Source organism: Sinohyriopsis cumingii, chromosome 1, assembly GCF_028554795.1.
Source record: "Sinohyriopsis cumingii isolate HCF-2022 chromosome 1, ASM2855479v2, whole genome shotgun sequence".
Lineage (NCBI taxonomy): Eukaryota > Metazoa > Mollusca > Bivalvia > Unionida > Unionidae > Sinohyriopsis > Sinohyriopsis cumingii.
In genome coordinates this window covers 26494411-26513849 of record NC_142961.1, presented here as the reverse complement: position 1 = coordinate 26513849, position 19439 = coordinate 26494411, and the positions used below count along the sequence as shown (strand labels likewise).

Below are 19439 nucleotides of genomic sequence, written 5' to 3'. Positions count from 1 at the left end.
TTCATCATAGTTTGGTATGTTTGATGTAATCACAACTTCTGTTTTACAGACTACGTTAAATGTTCCTGAAACACACTGCTCTAGAACCCACTCATTCAAACCAAACTCCCAATTTGCATAAGGGGTTTCAATTATTTGAATTTTCTTAACATGTCTAGCACTATCAACTAGAACTGACTTTTTCTTGCGCCAGTCACACATCTGTTTCTCTGACACCCCAAATTCATGTTCTGCAGCACTAGTGCTGTTTTTCTTTGAAAAGTCTATAACCTTTAACTAAAATGCTCTATCATACACATTAGATTTTTCTTTTCCCCATACTGGTTAAAGTATCTAATTTTATCAATTTGAGAGGTATGATATCTGAGAAAGTACACTGTAATTGACAGAACACTGACTATTCATAAACCTAGACCATTATATATGTAGTGACCGAGCTTGGGTCTGTAAGAGACACTTTGATCAAACAGTCTTTGAAATCATATTAAAGGATTGCTGCAGCTGAAAAGATCTCAGTTATTTGTTCTGATCAAAGCAACTCAACATGGCATAAAACAAGTATCAAATTCATGGCACACTAGTTATTGACTTTACAGAGAAAAACAACAATAGTGCCGCACACTGTCCACTTGGGAAAACAAAGCAGTGCTGCTTTTACATGCTAAAGGATTATGGTTGTATATATCTAATTAGCAACTATATCAAAGCAATAGGATAACTGCCCATCAAAGGATGGGAATAAACAAAACAATTGGGATGAACAAGTTTAACAGAGAGTTTGAACCTATAAATAAGTATGTTGGAAAGCTGATTAATATTTTTTCATCTCCTTCTTTTATAAATGATGGATTTTTCTTTTGTTTTCTTATGGCAATCCAAACCAATTAACTTAAGTGTTTAAACCCTGAAACTGGCTTGGGTAAAAGGGAATTTTGTCGAGCAGCGAAGTACTTTGATGTTTAATTCCCTTGTATTCCATAATGTTAGCACATTTAACGTACCTGTGTAAAGGGTATATGGTCACTAAAAAAGCAAACTAAAACTGAATTTTGACAGAATTACAATTGTGTTGCAAGCATTATTTCTGAAATGTCTTTATTGTACTTTTATTACATTGATTGATTAGTAGAAAAAATGTTGAAGGTTGTCTCCAGATTTATAAGACATGGAACAAATGCTATAATTTCATGTCCCAACATTTGTAAGTCATAAAAAATACTTTTCAAAATATTTATGGGTGTCCTAACACTTATAGTGTCACAAGATATACAGTTAGTGAGGTCAGATTTTAAATTTATTTTTTAGATCTTGCTTATAAGACAACTCCTACTCCTAATAATTCTTTTAGCAACTTATAAGCAATTATAATACATGGTACCTGCAACATGACACAATAGACATTAACATTAATAAACTGTGGGAATTTGCTGTGAGTTGAGGTCATGACCATATAATTTACTACTGTAAGTACCATAGTTTTCATTTGAAAAAATGCAGGACTAGACAAGGTATCAAGTACCAGATAAAATGATGGAAAGAATGAAGGATGAAAGAACATGAGGACTACTATATAACCTTCCCCCCCTTCTTGCTGACTGCTTTACCTAAACTAATCACATAAATTCTGAAATAAAAAATGTAAGACATGATGTGCAAATTTATGCAAAGCTGACTATATGTATTGTTGGGAATGCTGAAGATGACCACTGATGACAGGCAGCAGGTGACAGCTATATAAAGTACATTTAAACAACAATAACTGACTAAACATTTGACCATTATCAGTGGCTGGCCTTTACATGGAGGTAATTGCTAATACAGATTTGACTGTATTAACATATTTGAATGTCTCTGGTATAACAATATTGTTGTTTTCTTACCCTCATTTTTATTTATTATAATTATAGTGCAATGATTATTAAAATGTAAGCTTCACTGAAATGTACAGTATGCTGACTGACAATTGTAATTGATTATGAATGTAAAGGTAAATGCAAATGATAAAGTGAATGTGAATACACTGCATAACCTCACCTGATGTTAAGACCAATAAAGTTCACCCAGCTAAAGATATAATCGCCACCAAGGAACATTCCTAAATAAGTTACTAAGAGATTCTGGAAAAAATGAAAACAAAACACATTAAAGATATTAAAATTGTGTAACTTCCCCAAACGAAATCATAGTTAAATTGTCTTCCACAACGAAATCATAGTTAAATTGTCTTCCCCAATGAAATTATAGTAAAATTGTCTTCCCCAATGCAATCATAGTTAATTTGTAGCATTTAACATCAGATTTTAAATCTTTGGTGGGGAGAATTTTTAAAAAGTTCATCACCCGAAAGATTTGAACTCGACCATGAAACATTCCATTCATGCCATTAAGTGTTTCTAAAAGTAAAATGAAAAACAACTATAGGTATGGTGAGCAATTTTCTCCTTCTTCTCCCAATTGGTACCGCTACCCCTATGATGAGAAGAAAAGAAAAAAAAGTGCAAGCTCATCTAAAAATAGTGCCAGTTCACTGACCAACAAAAGCATATCTTTTGATGATGACCCTTATATGAACTAAGTTTCAGAGCAATCTCCTGGAAACTGCCCATAACTGTACAAATGGCCATAGTGTGTATAAATGGCAATAGTATGTACAAATGCCAGTTATGATTACAAATGACCACAATATGTATAATAACCATGTGTACAAATGACCATAACTGTACAAATGGCCATAATATGTACAAATGGCCATAATGTGTACAAATGCCCATAACTGTATAAATGGCCATATTGCATATATTATCAAAATTACTTCTAGGTTTCTCTAGTATTTGTATCTTCATTCATATCTGATGGCATATTAGCATAATTATTCCAATACTGAAAGGCTGCCATGCCACAGCAATTTGTGTCAAAATCAAACTGTTTAGCAGATTTAAAAAAATATGTTTAGCAGATTTTTAAAGAACAAAGTTGTGTGAAAATTTTTCTACATCTAATAATCGAAGTCATATTTTATGATTGAACAGCATCATGTGTGAAAATCTGAAAGGCATTCAAGTTAGGACACTTTCTGTCAAATGTAATCAAATTCTGTTAAAGGCAGACTGGTATCATTTGTAAAACTTTCAGAGCCCTTCATGACAGCATGCTTTTTGTAAAATCTGGTCAAATTCTGCTGAGTAGTTTTGAAAAGTTAATAAAAGATTTTCCATTTTTAGTAATGATGAATATACATAAGCATTTGTATATATCTGAAAGCCCCTATTATCAGAATGGTCCATTTCTGCTGAGCAGTGTCTGAGAAGTTGTGACAAGTTTTGCCTATTTTTAGTAACATTGCTGCCATATCTGATTGTTGTTGTTGTTGTTTTGGGGCTTAACGCCATTTTTCAGCACACGATAGGCTATACATGGCGGCCAGTATTAATGGTGGAGGAAGAACCCGGGAAAACCCCGGAAAGAACCACCGACCCACGAGAAGCTACTGGCAAGCTTTCTCACATACCCACATTGGCTGAATCCTAGACTCTTGCAGTGATCCGTAACAGAGAGCGCTTTAGACCACTCGGCCACTCGGGGCCCCCATATCTGATTGTAAATTAGCATCATTTGTACACATTTTAGTAACATGGCTGCCATATCAGACGGTAAATTAGCATTGTTTATATACATTTTAGCAACATGGCTGCCATATCTGATAGTAAATTAGCATGTGTACACATTTTAGTAACATGGCTGCTATATCTGATAGCAAATTAGCATTATTTGAACACATTTGAATGCGCTTCATACCAGGATGCTTTCTGTCAAAATTCAACAAAATTCTGTTAAACTGTTGTGAGAAGTCTTTCTCAGATGTTTCTAATTTTGATAATGACAGACATATCTGATCACAGATCAGCATCATATATACAAAATTGAAAGCCATCTATGCTGCACGCTTTCTATCAAATCTGGTGTAGTATTGATGAATAGCTTTTAAGAAAAAGCCAATTTCATTTTTTAGTATTTTGCTGTAGTATCTGTCATAATCAATAGCTAGCTAAGAATACCTAGTTACTATACAAAACATAAAAGAAAGTCTAATCCTTAAACCACAAAAGTTATATTCAACCTCATTTAGACTACTGCAACATCATATTCCCATATCATGCATGACATCACAAATGATGCAATAATGTCATGAAAAGCAAAGGCATAATAACCAAAGCATCCAAATGTATTTTAAAAGTCTTTTACTATACTAATCAGTGATTTATGAAGTAAAATCAATTATTTTTCTTTACCCAATAAACAAAATTAAAATCTGTGTTCATTTCATATTAAGTTATTGTGACTTGGTGAAAAATCTTTTCTCAGAAAAGCTTCATGATTTCATCGATATTTTTTAAACAAGCACTTGCTTACAATGTTTTATGTATAAAATTACAATAGATCTCATTATGATCCAGATTACACAATTCCCAGTCAAGCTAGAAAAATCCTGATTAGACCATTCCCAATCAGGCTAGAAAAATCCCTGTAACATGGGTACAGAAATGCAATTCAAGTCTATTGATCTTGATTAGATCATTCCCAATCAAGCTAGAAAAATCCCGATTAGACCATTCCCAATCAAGCTAGAAATATCCCGATTAGACCATTCCCAATCAAGCTAGAAATATCCCAATTAGACCATTCCCAATCAAGCTAGAAAACTGCAATTGGACCATTCCCAATCAAGCTAGAAATATCCCAATTAGACCATTCCCAATCAAGCTAGAAAAATCCCAATTAGACCATTCCCAATCAAAATAGAAAAATCCCAATTAGACCATTCCCAATCAAGCTAGAAAAGTCCCTATCAGATCATTCCCAATCAAGCTAGAAATATCCCAATTAGACCATTCCCAATCAAGCTAGAAAAATCCCAATTGCACCATTCCCAATCTAGCTAGAAAAATCCCTGTAACATGGGGATAGAGATGCGATCCAAGTCTATTGATTAATAACTATGTAGATATCTAGACAAATCTACATGAATATAACTGGGATAAAATAAACTTGGTATGTCTTACTTTTAAAACACCAACAATTGTTGTTGTGAGTGCAGAGTTATAATCAGTACAAAGTACTGTGGAGTAGTTCAGGATAAATCCCATTACACAGGAAAGGCCAAAATGCAGTAAAAACCAAACATTGAACCAGTCTGGAAAGTTCTTCACCTGGAAATACATAAAAAGCAGAGTGTTTAGTCTGAATTAACTAAAGCTGTAGAGAGTGCAACTCATCTGTGAAATTTGATGTGAATGTATACATGTCTGTTATTGATGTATGACTGTAAAGTCTGCTGAAATGCTCTTCATAAGGTTGTAATTGATTTAATAAATTTGAAAATCTCTATAGAAATATATCATGCTAATAATATGACAACCCTGCTGCAAACAAAACCCACAAGGACTCTGGGGAGTGTAGTGTCTAGCCCTTGATCTATGCCATGATGTCTCTCTGTCTTAGACTTTTTGCAAAAATTCTAACACAGAATAATGCCAGAAAAGTGATGCCATTTTTGTTTTCATTCTACACATGTGTGGTATTATTTGTTCCGAGATTTAACGATCCCATGAGTGCACTCACTGACACTATGACATCATCATGCCTATGACATCATGAACGTCGGTAATGTTTCTTGCGGTTTGAGTACTGAAAGGCCAAATCTTACCAGCCTAACAACCCTTGTTTACAACAAATTTTTGTTCTTGCATACCAATTTTTTATTTTCTTTCTAATAAAGAAGAATCTCAGAGAAAATGTTCTGTATTTCTCAAGTTATACTGATACAGATACCGTAATACTCCATCCTTTTTCCAGCACTATTCTTCCGAATAGTATACTGCTAATTGCATGTTATCAAACAACTGCCTCAATGTTTTTCCATTGTTTGCTGTCTTCATCCACATATTCAAATTTAATGCAATTATCAGCATAACTGGTTCAGTACTGAATGGCGTTTATGCATGAATGTTTCTATCAAAGTTGATCATATTCATTTGTGTAGGTTTTGAGTTGTTGTTTTCTGATCCGTTCAATGCTTTTCTACATTTCATAACCTGACCATATTTTATGGCAGTTTAGCATCATTTGTACAAATGTCAAACCCATTCAAAGCATACAGCTTTCAGTCAAATTTGGTCAAATTCTATACAGCACATTGAGACAAAAAGACATTCAATATTTTTTCTGTTTTCAGTAACAGTAGCTATCACTAATGGTGGATCAATATTATTTGTATAAATCTGAAAGCTGTTGTTGCCAGGATATATTCTATCAGCTTCTATGCAGTTTTTGGGAAGAAGTCATCTGAAGATTTTTTTCTTCTGTTTTTATTAATGAAATTTATATTTGACGGTGAATCAGCACCACTAGAATAAATTCAGAAAAAGATCTTCATGTCAAGATGCTTTCTGCCAAATTTGGTCAAACTCTATTAAGCGGTTTTTGTTAAGTCAATTAAAGTTCTTTTAAATATTTAGCAATGGTGGCCATAATGGCAAGCAGCAGTATTTATAGAAACATGTAGTTTTTTGGGAGATAAAACTAATTTTAATTATGGTGTGAATACATTCTTTTCAAGAGTGAAGAATTGTCAGGATGATGCAATGCACCTCTATATCTCACCCTGTCATTGTATGATTTGCACAAAACAAGCCAGATATTTCATCTTTTTCATAGACAACTATTCCATCAGGACCTCAGAGCAGGGTAGGAGAAGGGCATTCAACAATAGCTATAGGTAAGTAATGCATAATTAAAATTAGTTTTACTCCTGCCCAAAATACATTTTAATAGTAGCAATAGCTTACCCAATGCTTTAGTTTATTTGAATTTCTCTTTAAGGAGGGTTGTCTAATGCTCTGACTAAAAAAAAAACAGAAAATGGAATCTACTCATGGCTGATGGAGAGGTCCATGTTATGGAATGTTGGTGTTTCTCAGTGCAATGATGGGATCCAGAGAACAAAATGACTATGTTTTATTGTGTTAATAAAAAAGAGGTAAAAGAAGGAAGAGGTAGTATGGGAACACCCAAATTCTGCCTTTATGATGTCCTGCAAGGAAGAGTGCTTAAGGTAGGCCCAGACGGTAGCAACCACTCAAACTTTCTGAGCTTTAAGTTTCATAAAGGAAAGGTATCGATCAGTAAGAGACTGGTATCTTTTTTATCATGATGACAATCCATCAAGAAATATTGGCAACTGAAATGTCTACAGAGCCACTGAGAGGGAAGAAAAGACACTTCCAACCCTTCCTCTCCCATTCTGATGCCTTAAGACAGAAATGGAGTGCTCTCATTGGGCCTAAAAGTCATCTGTTTCATCCGCATCATAGATTTGACTGTGACGGGATTTTTATTGGCAGTGGAGCTACAGAAGGTTTAGGCAAAAAGCCGGGATGAAGGGCCTAAAAGTCTACCTGTATCATCCACAGCACAGATTTGGCTGTGACAGGATTTCTATTGGTAGTGGAGCTACAGAAGGTTTAGGCAAAAAGCCGGGTTGTCAATGGAGGCAAACAATCATAATTTCCATTAAAACTGGAGACAGTGGGTGTCAGTAGATAACGCATGAATCTCACTTCGTCTTCATGTGAAGGTAAGGGCATGTAGAAACACAGTCTTGAGAGTGAGGTTCTTAAAGGGAACCTCAATGAATGGTTTATAGGGGATTTTAGTTAATGACCATAAAACACAAGAAAGATTCCATCTAGGGGTACGAGAACATGAGACAGGTCTCTGCATATAAAAAATTTTATAAGATAGCAAGGTGCTAATCTGAACCAACTGCTGTGACTTAAGAGAATTTATGTGTGTTTGAAATGGCAGCTTTATAGCTCTTGACAGTGGATACTGAGTACCTTTGTTCTGAAATAGAAACAAAAAGAAATCAGCAACAGAAGTTATAGAGGGACAGCTAGGATCAATGCATTTCCAACAGCACCAATCACAGAAGATTCTCCACTCTGCATCATAGACCTTGGGAGTCGAAGCTCTCCTGGCCTGAATGATGCAACTGGCAAGCATCATGGCCCAAAACTGACTCAGGTGGAGAGATCACATGAGATGATCGAAGCTTGAAGGTAGAGGAAGTTTGGGTTATTGTGTAGAAGGGATGCCCAGTGTTGTAACAGAAGATCCCTCCTGTGAGGAAGAGACTATGTCAAGCGATTAATGGGTCTAAAAGATCTCTGAACCATGAGTGCTGGGACCAAAGTGGGGCTATGAGAATGATCTAAACCATGAGTGCTGGGACCACAGTGGGGCTATGAGAATGATCTGAACCATGAGTGCTGGGACCAAAGTGGGGCTATGAGAATGATCTAAACCATGAGTGCTGGGACCACAGTGGGGCTATGAGAATGATCTAAACCATGAGTGCTGGGACCACAGTGGGGCTATGAGGATGATCTGAACCATGAGTGCTGGGACCAAAGTGGGGCTATGAGAATGATCTAAACCATGAGTGCTGGGACCACAGTGGGGCTATGAGAATGATCTGAACCATGAGTGCTGGGACCAAAGTGGGGCTATGAGAATGATCTGAGCCATGAGTGCTGGGGCCACAGTGGGGCTATGAGAATGATCTAAACCATGAGTGCTGGGGCCACAGTGGGGCTATGAGAATGATCTGAACCATGAGTGCTGGGACCAAAGTGGGGCTATGAAAATGATCTAAACCATGAGTGCTGGGACCACAGTGGGGCTATGAGAATGATCTGAACCATGAGTGCTGGGATCACAGTGGGGCTATGAGAATGATCTGAACCATGAGTGCTGGGACCACAGTGGGGCTATGAGAATGATCTGAACCATGAGTGCTGGGACCACAGTGGGGCTATGAGAATGATCTGAACCATGAGTGCTGGGACCAAAGTGGGGCTATGAGAATGATCTAAACCATGAGTGCTGGGACCACAGTGGGGCTATGAGAATGATCTGAACCATGAGTGCTGGGACAACAGTGGGGCTATGAGAATGATCTGAACCATGAGTGCTGGGACCAAAGTGGGGCTATGAGAATGATCTGAGCCATGAGTGCTGGGGCCACAGTGGGGCTATGAGAATGATCTAAACCATGAGTGCTGGGGCCACAGTGGGGCTATGAGAATGATCTGAACCATGAGTGCTGGGACCACAGTGGGGCTATGAGAATGATCTGAACCATGAGTGCTGGGACCACAGAGGTAGCAGTCAGAAGGGTGGGGAGGCATATGCAAACAGCCAAGTGAAAGCATCCACTGCCCATGCTCCTTAATCCCTGACAGGATAAATGTAAAAGTGAAGTCTGTTGTTCAGCCTGGTTGCAAAAAGATCCACCAGGCGTGTTTTCCATAGTGTGTAAAGGGCCTCTGTAATAGAGTGGTGTAGAGTGCCTTCTGTGAGGATGGCTCTGCCAGTTCTGGACAGACTGTCCACCAAAACATTCTTCTTGCCCAGAATGAGGAGGTTCCACACTAGGAGAAGGGGCATGTGAATTTCTTTGATCAGGGTTAGTAGCATATTTTTTTTCAAAATTTTCTAGGTGTTTTCAAGGTTTTTCTAGGTTCAAAATCATATTTTTCAATGTGCATTATGACATTAATTTTAAAGGATACATAAATAAAACTGTATGTAAACATAAGTTAATACTTACCATTACTAAATATGAGTAACATTTCTCGCAAAGTTATTTAAAAAACAAACAAACAAGAAGTCAATAGTATGATCATTGATATCTTTCCCATTAATATTAAACATCCTACATCTGGGCATTAGAATAATGTAGTCACTGAACAAAGTTCATTTTACTCTGTCAAACTACACTATTTACAAAGATCATCATATTTTAGAGTGAATTTTTCAGTTCTTGTAGCTTGTCATCAAGCTGTTATTCAAATGTTCCAAGTTCAGCGATTTTGTCCATTTCACTCTTTCTCAAATTATGTTGATGTCATGATAAAGGAAATTTTCCTATGGATCTTTGCTTTCAATGAATAGTTGTCAGCAGCAGCTGTCGTCTCAATGTCTTTTCAATTACCTTCCTTTCTTCTTCACTCATCCCCATAAACAAAACAAAGTAAAAATATTTGTTTTTTATATTATCGCTTATTATTAAAACAGCATATGGATATTTTAAACTATTTCATATTATATTTCTCTCAGCTTAGCTGTATTCTATATTGTTAGATCTATGTTGTTCATTGCAATTATCGTCTGTCCTATTTCCACTCAATTCCAAAATAGAACCAGATTGAACTAATTTCATAGTTAAGACTATATACAGTTTCTATTTTAAAACTTGAATCTGTGTGTTTACAGACATACCTCTTTCAGCAAAAATGATTTCATGCTGAAGGCTTCTTGTTTTGCCTGTATTAAGCACCATTACAAATGCTTGTTTTTTTTCCAGCTGCATGTGACCGTGGAGCACTCTCTCCCATTGCACACAAATCAATATCCTTCTGGCATAATTTGCATTTTGCAAAGCTCTCTGAGAAAGATCTCATAATCCAAACTGTATATTTTTCTTCATTTTTCTTCATATTTTTCTTTCTAGCCACTGAAGTTGGAATCAGCAGCCAGCAATGTCGATGTGAATGATTAATATTTAAACCACTGATACATCTGGGGTTCATACAATCGGAAGTTTAATGTATGACTGTGCAGTGGCCAGTTGTGGAAAAATTTCTGTTCCAGCACAAACTTAGAGAATTTTTTTTTTTTTTTTTTTTTTTTTAATTAACCCCGTAATAGGTTGACCAATGGGTCGGGGAACCATCCCAGGGTCACCTTACAATCAAACATTTCTGGTTATCAGATAATCTAGGGATAATAAATATAATCTACAGAGAAAGTAAAAAAGAAAAACACACACACACACACACGCATATACACATGCATATGGCCCACAATCTAGGTGACATGGCTTGTGTGATATTACAGTATTTTGTTCCTGTTTACCCTCAAGTCAGAGACAAGTTAAATGTTCATTGTTGAGGTCCATTTTTGAAGAAATTGGTCCTCTTTTTTATTTACCTTAGCAGTGTATTTTTCAATGTCCTTATACATTGCAACTATTTGCTTAAAAGCAAAAATAGAAGGATTTTTCATATTGAATCTGCAAGTATAAATATAATATTTTGCCAAAATAAGCAGAAAATTACCCAAACTGTCCAGTTGTTCACTTCCTAAAAATGTTTCTTTTTTGGACAGATGTACAATATTTGGGCAAAAAGGTGCAAAAACTTCAATAAAACGATACCAAAACTGTGAAGTAATACTGCAGTCATAAAAGAGATGCTCAATACTTTCAGTTTCACTCTTACAGAAAGTACATTTGTTGTCATCAAATATGTTAATTCTTTTAAGAAAATCATTAGTAGCAATTATTCTATGGATTAATTTAAAGTTAAAAGAGATCAACTTGGTATCCTTGGTACAGCATTTTGCCCGGCTATATATATCAGACCACTCCTCACTACTTATATTTTTATTAAATACTTGCATCCAAGTTTCTTGCTTCGCAGTGTGTTGCCTTTTAGCTTCCTATAAAAGATCTTTGTAAACAAACTTGAGTGAATCTTGTTTTCACAAGTTCGTTATTTTATCCTCCTGCTTATCAAAATTATTATGTACTAGGTGGTTTTTTATGGCATCTTTCCATGCTTTAGGAATTCTGGATATTAAGGAGAAGTATTTCAAGAAATCATCGCTTCCAGTTTTTTGTTTTATTATCTCAAAAGGTATTAAATTACCGTGAACATCTACTAGATCGTTCAGAATTTCAAAACCAGCTTCTGTCCAGGATTTGTATTGATAGATCATTTTAGGGGGGACAAAATTTAAAATACTCATGGATAGATACTCGTTAGGACTTTGCGGTTCTTCTTTCCATTTAGATACTGCCAAAATTACATCTCTCCAAAAACTGTTTTTAATGAACTTACAAAATTCTTCTAATTTCCTTCTCCCTAAATTCCAAATATCCTTTTTATTTCTGAGTATAGTTGTATTGACTAAGTTTTGCCACGTTCCATTTTCCTTTTCCAGCAATCTTTTAACCCATCTTATCTTAATATACCTAATGAATGAAAATATGTGTATCATATTTAGTCCTCCCTCGTTTTCTGGGGAAACTAGTATATCACGTTTTATTCTCTCTACTTTTCCACCCCATACAAATTTAAATAACATGCGATTTAGTTCTGCTTCAACTTTTGCTGATGGGTTAGGAAGTGCTGAAAAAAGATGTATGAATATGGGCAGAACAAGAGTCTTTACAACAATTACTTTACCAACTATTGATAGATGTCTTTGACTCCAGCTTGCCAGTATTCGTTTTGCCTTTGTTAGTTTCTTCATATAATTGATTTCCACCATCTGTTGTAAATCTGGAGAAAATTCTATGCCAAGGAGTGTAAAGTTAGAAGAGGACCAAATTAGGCCCATTTCTGGACATATTCTTTCATTAGAAAATTTCCTGTTTCCAATCCAAATAGCTTTTGTTTTTGTTATGTTACATTTAAGTCCCGATAATAGAGAAAAACCTTGCAAGATATTCACAGTTGCTTCAAGAGAAAAACTAGATCCATCAAGAAGAATAAAAGCGTCATCGGCATACTGACCCAATTTATATTCACTGGCGTCAAAGATTACTCCCCGTACATCCATGTTTTGCTTTAAAGTTATAGCTAAAATCTCAACCCCAATGATAAACAAATAAGGTGCAAGGGGATCTCCTTGACGACATCCTCTTTCAAGTCTAAAAAAAGATGACATATGTCCATTATTTATAACACAACTATTAGAGTCATTACAAAACAGTTTAAACCACTTACAAATGGAATCACCAAAAATTAAAAGATTGTAGAGCTTCTTCCACAAAGATCCAGCTGATTGAGTCAAAGGCTTTTTCAAAATCTATTAACAATAATAAACCATATCTGTTTTCATTCTCAAGTTGGTCCATGATATCATATAACAGTCTGGTGTTTTCTCCAATGAATCTACCCTTCATATATCCTTTCTGAGTATCGCTGATTATTGATGGAAGAACCTTTTTAATCCTAGCTGCAATTGCTCCCGAAGCAATCTTATAATCAGTATTTAAAAGTGATATAGGTCTCCAGTTTTTAAAATAGAGAAATTTTTGTTGTTGTTGTTTCTTTCCCCATTTCTTTTTATTTAATTCTGTAAAACGAAAACTATTTATTAATTCCTTTTGGTTTCAAGAAAATCAAGGCTTTTCAAGGTACCCAGACAATATTTTGAATTTTCAAGGTGTTTTCATGGTCCTGAGGGACAAATTAATTTTTCAAGGCTTTTCAAAGTTTTCAAGGTCCCCTATGGACCCTGCTTGATGCTTGAGATAAGCTATGATGGACATGATGAGACAATGACACACTGACCTTTACTCTGTTGATGCAATACTAGGTATACTGCTCTCATTTATAGATTACTTATGTGGTGGGATGATTTGGATGGGGTCAAAAGACCCTGTAGAATTATTGTCCTGCAGTTCTAAATGAGCACCCCAATCTGAATTTGACACATTGCTGAACAGATAGGAATGGGGGTCAATGCATGCATGAGGACTCTAATCATGAATCTGTCCTGATTCATCCACCATTGCAAATGGTAAAGAAATGCTGGTCCTAGAATGATAGGAGATGACAGAAAATATCTGTGAGGCTTCCACCTTTCGAAAAGGAGGAACTGTTGTGGTCACATATGAAGGTGTCCAAATAGAACCAAGTCAGCAGCAGCATTCAAGGTTCCCTAAAAGGACAGGTAAGTTAAGCAGAAAAAAAAGTTGCGAAGCTATGGTGATGAATAGTCAGACCTTCTGTTCCATGGCTTCAATGTCTTTGACGGAAAGGCATGCCCAGGCTCCACCTTGAAATACCCACCTTGGCCACACTGGCATCAAGCTGGGGAGGTTTTGTTGACCACTTTGGGGAATGTACCTGGTAGCTGGCAGAAGAGACCAAAGGTCTGAATGTTGAGGGAACATCCCACCCTTGACAACGTTGTTGAGTAATGTTTTGGCCTGTCAAAAACCTTCAGCAATATCCTCAACCAGAGAGGAATGAGGAAGAAGCAGGTGCTGAGCCCCAAAGATCTTTTCCAAACCAGAGAGGATCTTTCTGCACTGTGTGCCAGGTGGTTTTGGGCACAAGTCAGGGCAGTAAGAGGTGACAGACTTCATTTATTGCCTTATCAAAAGGCCATACCTCCTCTTCCACAACCAAATGAGAGGAAGAGGTGGGTGCAAAAGCAGGTTTCAGTAGAGCTTCCTCCATATCAAACTCATTAGAGTCTACTAGAATGGAGATAATATCATTGCGGGCACCTGAAGAGTGTGCAGGTATCACCAAGTCCTTCAGTGGTGGAGAGGGTATAGGACCACTCTGTACTAAGCCCCGTACTTCAACACGGTGAGTAGGGGTTGAAGGAATGGCATTCGACAGGGAGAGGTGAGAACATCTGTCTGCTCTGGAAGAAGTGACGTATCTAGCCTTAAATTTTTTTCTACCTGTTGATGAGGTCAATGACGGGACAAGAGTCACAGTATATCCTCTGCTATGAGGGCTGGGTCCAAAAGTCCATGGGGGCATACAAGACCAGTGACCCTGCAGTGAAGGGCCCCACATCGCATAGGAATTCATGGGATAATAGGAAATGGTGGGATACTGATCTGATCACATAGCCTAGCCTTAGCCTGCTGGTTACACTCCCAATGTCGTTCATGATGAAATGGTTCTGGTGGAGAGGGCAGAATTTGATCCAAACTATATCCAAATACCATTAGGCCATAGTAAGATGATCAGAAGATACAGGATCATCAAGTGATGCATAACCCAAACAGGTGTGGTGCTGATCCTTCCCATGGGGAGGTTGTGACTCACTACCTCTTAAGTGGTGGTAGCAGTACATCTCCTCCTTGATGGGAGGCAGTGACATGCTACAAGAAGAGAGGTGCATCTTTTCCATGGGAGGCAGGGACATGCCACAGTATATGTGGTGCATCTTCTCGATAGGAAGTAGCAACATGCCATGGGATGAGTGGTGCATATCCTCATAGCTGCCAACCTTCCAGGCTCACAATTAGTGAAAACAGGGATAAAAAGTCGTGAATTTGGACACGAATTCGTGAATACCATGACAATAACTCCGTCCACTCTGACTACTCTGACCGTCAATACTACACTATATCAAGTTCGCAAAATAAAAATAAAACACTACATATATGCAGAAATATTTATTTATCAAGACATGATACTGTGGCAGACTTGAACTTCCTCAATTGCTTGATCGTAAATTTGTTTTCTAAACAGTTCCGACTTCTTGCCTGCTGGTTGATCTTGGGGACTAAAATTGCTGACAAATTTTCTGCAGCTACGGAGGTCTGTTTTATTTTTCCTCACTAAAGCAAATACTCTTTCGCTGTCACTGTTGCTGTGAGGAATGCACAGGAGCTGCAGCATTTTTCGTTCTTCCACAGGAAAATTTGGAAGCGATTTTCGAGTCCGGGAACATATGTCAGAACAAATGTTTAGCATGGCCTCCAGCTGATAAAGGTAGATTGTGTTCGACACAAGAAAACTCACAAATAAAGCTTAAGTGTTGGTAGCCTGCGGGTCTTCCACCAATGGTTTAAAATATTCCAGAGCTGAAATCTGCGAATTCTTAATTTTCCCCAACTTCTACGTGTTTTTTGCAACCGACATTCTTCCTCACATCGTCTCTGCGATGGCACACTGAGTGCAAAAAGCATGAATGAATATCAATGTTTAACGGCAGAATGCACGGCCAATTTTTGATATATTCCAAATTAAACTTCACTTTTTGAGTAATACATTTCTTTTTCCTTGGCGGGGAAGACATTTTCAAAATCTTACATGCGATGCTGAACGTTAACTCGAATCGGTGTTTTGACGCACGCACGGAGCAAATTTCCGGTTAGGCCCCAGTTTCTCTCAAAAGCATTTGTAAAACTACTCTTATACATATAGATTAAAATAGGCTAAAATGCTTGCGACCGGGCCAACTGTACTAATCGGCTGTAGATCTACTAACATCGTGACCAGCAGTACCCTACCGTTTCGGCAACTGCGAATATCACGACTAGCGCTTAACGGGAAATCGGTTATTTTATTAAAGATTTAAAATAATTGAGGATCGGAAAATTCGTGAATTTTTGTCTTACGGCGTGAATTCGTGAATCGCTGAAAAAGTCGTGAAATTCACACCAAATTTGTGAAGGTTGGCAGCTATGTATCCTCCACACTGGAAGGTAGCGATATGCTATGGGATGAGAGTTACAACTCCTCCTCCATGGGAGGCAGTGACACGATTGGAGGGGTCAGAAGACTGAAGTCTTTGCAAAGCCCAGAGTGGTCTGTAAGAGAGAAGCCAGAAAATTCAGATGAAGATGGAGAGTGAAGTTTTTCTTTCGTTGATGTGTGTGGCTGGAGATTGCAAGATTGCAGCTTTCTGCAGGCCATGATTTATAAAATGTATGATGATTTTTCCTTGTGCATTTTGAACATTTAATGCAGTCTGGACAGTGTCCCAAGAAGATCTATTGTGGCCACATCTCCTTATTACTTTCTGTGTTGACAATATTCTAAATTATTAAAACAAAATGACTATATATGTGTGTGTGTGTGTGTATATATATATATATATATATATATATATATAATTTAATGTTATGTTTGACACCTTGTTTGCGGCCCCAAGTGGCCAAGTGGTCTAAAGTGCTCTCTGTTATGGATCACTGCTATCTCACCTCTGTCTGTGTGGGTTTGAGTCTCGGATTCAGCCAATGTGGGTATGTGAGAAAGCTTGCCAGTAGCTTCTTGTGGGTCGGTGGTTCTTTCTGGGGTTTTCCCGGGTTCTTCTTCCACCATTAATACTGACCACCATGTATAGCCTATCGTGTGCTCAAAAATGGTCTTAAACCCTACAACAACAAAAACACCCTGTTTGTATGTACTGTGTATGGAGTGCACCCCTAGGCTGTGTTCTCTATGTACACAGTAAACATTAGTCAAGTTTATGTCTTTTTCCGTATGAGAAAGAGAGTTCTGTTTCTAATTTTTTATCGATTAAAGGAAGTAGACATGTGTACAATAGCAATGAGAAAATAAAATTCACTGTATTAAATAAAAAAGATATTGATACTGTATTTTACATCAATCTAGACAGAAGAACACATAGGCTCTATTTAGCAGGCTGTCATTATTCCTATATAGAATGACTTACCATATCTAGATATAATTGATAAAGACAGTAAAGTGTATCCGACCCCTGTTGGTGTACATGAAGTAACCCCAAGTCCATGAAGGGACTGAATACCAAAGGAAAATGATTACTATGCATGATCTGGAAAAACAAACGGATAGCATAATACCATTAGTTAGAAATAACTGCAGAGGCCAGGGTGCAAATGCAGTTAAAAAAAAGCACTTTTACATGCAAACTGCTCTGTTGAATCATTGGCACATACCTAATGACGACAACACCCTTGAAAACGATGAATTATCTCTGAATGACATACCAAAGACAACAGGAGTTGCATGAGTGGACTGTCTCTTACTGACAATTCTTCACTCTAGAGGAGGATGTATTCACATCAAACAGTGTGTTTTTCAGCATGAAAACGAAAGCTGAACAAAAGCTGGGTAAGCTATTGCTGCTATTAAATAAAAAGTAATTCAAGCAAGAATGCTTTCATTCAAATTTGGTCAAATTCTATTACGCAGTTTTTGTAAAGCTGTTTATTGATGGCTGACCAGCATCATTTGTACAAATCTATCAAAAGCCCTTCAAGTGTCATCTGGCAAATTTGATAAAATTATGAAAGGACAGATTTTGAGAAGTTGTTAAAAGTTCCTTTTTATTTATTGTAATGGCAGTCATATTTAAGGTAATATTGCCATTATTTGTAAAAGACAAATGAAAGCAATTTATGCCAATATGCTTTCAATTGAATTCAGCAGAATTCTGCTATTCAGTTTATCAGAAAAATTCATAAAGAGGTTTTTCTATTATTAAGGAAGATACCTGTTTTGATGTGGAGGCAAACCCTCCCATCTGCTGGTGTGTCCTAGTCATCCCCTGTCTCTGACTGGTTTCATTACTATTTTAACTGTTCAATGTATTATGTCAGCGTGCGATTTATATACCCCTGTGTCACCAGTGATGCCAGTGCAGCCACTTGTAAGGTCATGTGACTAGTATTGTTGTTGCGACTTATAATTTTAGCAACCGGGTTCCAAAACAAAACCAATGTCTTGTAGCAGGGTGTTTTGATACAATGAGATATATGATTTAAACTATCATACCAGACTGTTTTTTGTCAAAATTCAGTCAAATTCTGCTGAGCAGTTTTTTAACAAAAACTTGTTTAAAGTTTTCTTTATTTTTAGTAACCATGCATGGTGATATTTGATGGTAGAGATCCCAAATGTAAGAAGATCCAGGTTAGAATCTTTAAGGTATGCAGCAGCTAAGTCTATGGAATCATCTCACCAATAATTTACAAACACCCTCAGATTTTAACAGTTTTAAATCCCTTTTAAAAGACCTGGTCTGGGAGCTTATTGTGCAAATGCTCAAAGTGTAAACACTAAATAAGTTTCTGGTGCTACCTTAATAAAATATATGTTTAACATGTTAGTTTCTAGTCTTGCATATATGCTTGCAGCATTTGGTCGGCCTAAATGTTGGCTTCTGTCGCTTATACCTGGTTTTAGGTGGATTTGCCTCCTTTGGGATAATACATCTAATAGTTATGTGCTTTGAATGTATTGATATTTATGATATATGTGAGTTTATGTATGTTTCGCACAGTCTTGTCCAACTCTTTGTCCATGTATATTTAAAATCAGTATACATGTAAATGGAATGTTAATGATGTATCAGCCAGCCATTATTTTAACCAGTTTATTTTAACACAAGTAAGTGTGGAGTATATTCTACTCGTGTAAACTGACATCACAGCATTGCATTTTTAAACAGAAATTATTGGTCAGCCATTATACTTATGTATTTGAACAATGCATTGAATTTTTAAACAGAAATTACTGGCCAGCCATTATACTTATGTATTACTTATATATTTGAACACTGCATGTAACTGATGAGAGAGTAGAATCTTCTCATGTAAAATAATCTTCCTGCATTGATTATTACAAATATAAGTTATAATTGGGGGAAGGGGTATGCAGATTTATCAAAGAAGCATAATTTTATAACTAGGAAAAATAGAAAAAAGTTCAACTGTATGTCTGATTGTTGAATTAAATTATTATTGCTTACAGTCAGTAAAATAGCTAATTTTCTTTCATCATGAAATTAAATTCTGACTGTAAATAAAAATTCATGTCCAAATCTATTGAGCATCATCATCTGCA

The 19439-nt window shown here is 36.7% G+C and overlaps 1 protein-coding gene across 1 annotated transcript in view; it reads right to left on the bottom strand.

Moving 5' to 3' along the window:
* Positions 1–19439, bottom strand: part of LOC149806577 (nucleotide sugar transporter SLC35D2-like) — an 89742-nt gene that overhangs the window by 9312 nt on the left and 60991 nt on the right. The window contains exons 10-11 of the mRNA XM_089954890.1: positions 5061–5207; positions 2035–2117 (exon numbers count right to left, since the gene is read on the bottom strand). Coding sequence (XP_089811016.1) covers positions 2035–2117; positions 5061–5207 — 230 coding nt within the window. The remainder of the gene's footprint in view (positions 1–2034; positions 2118–5060; positions 5208–19439) is intronic.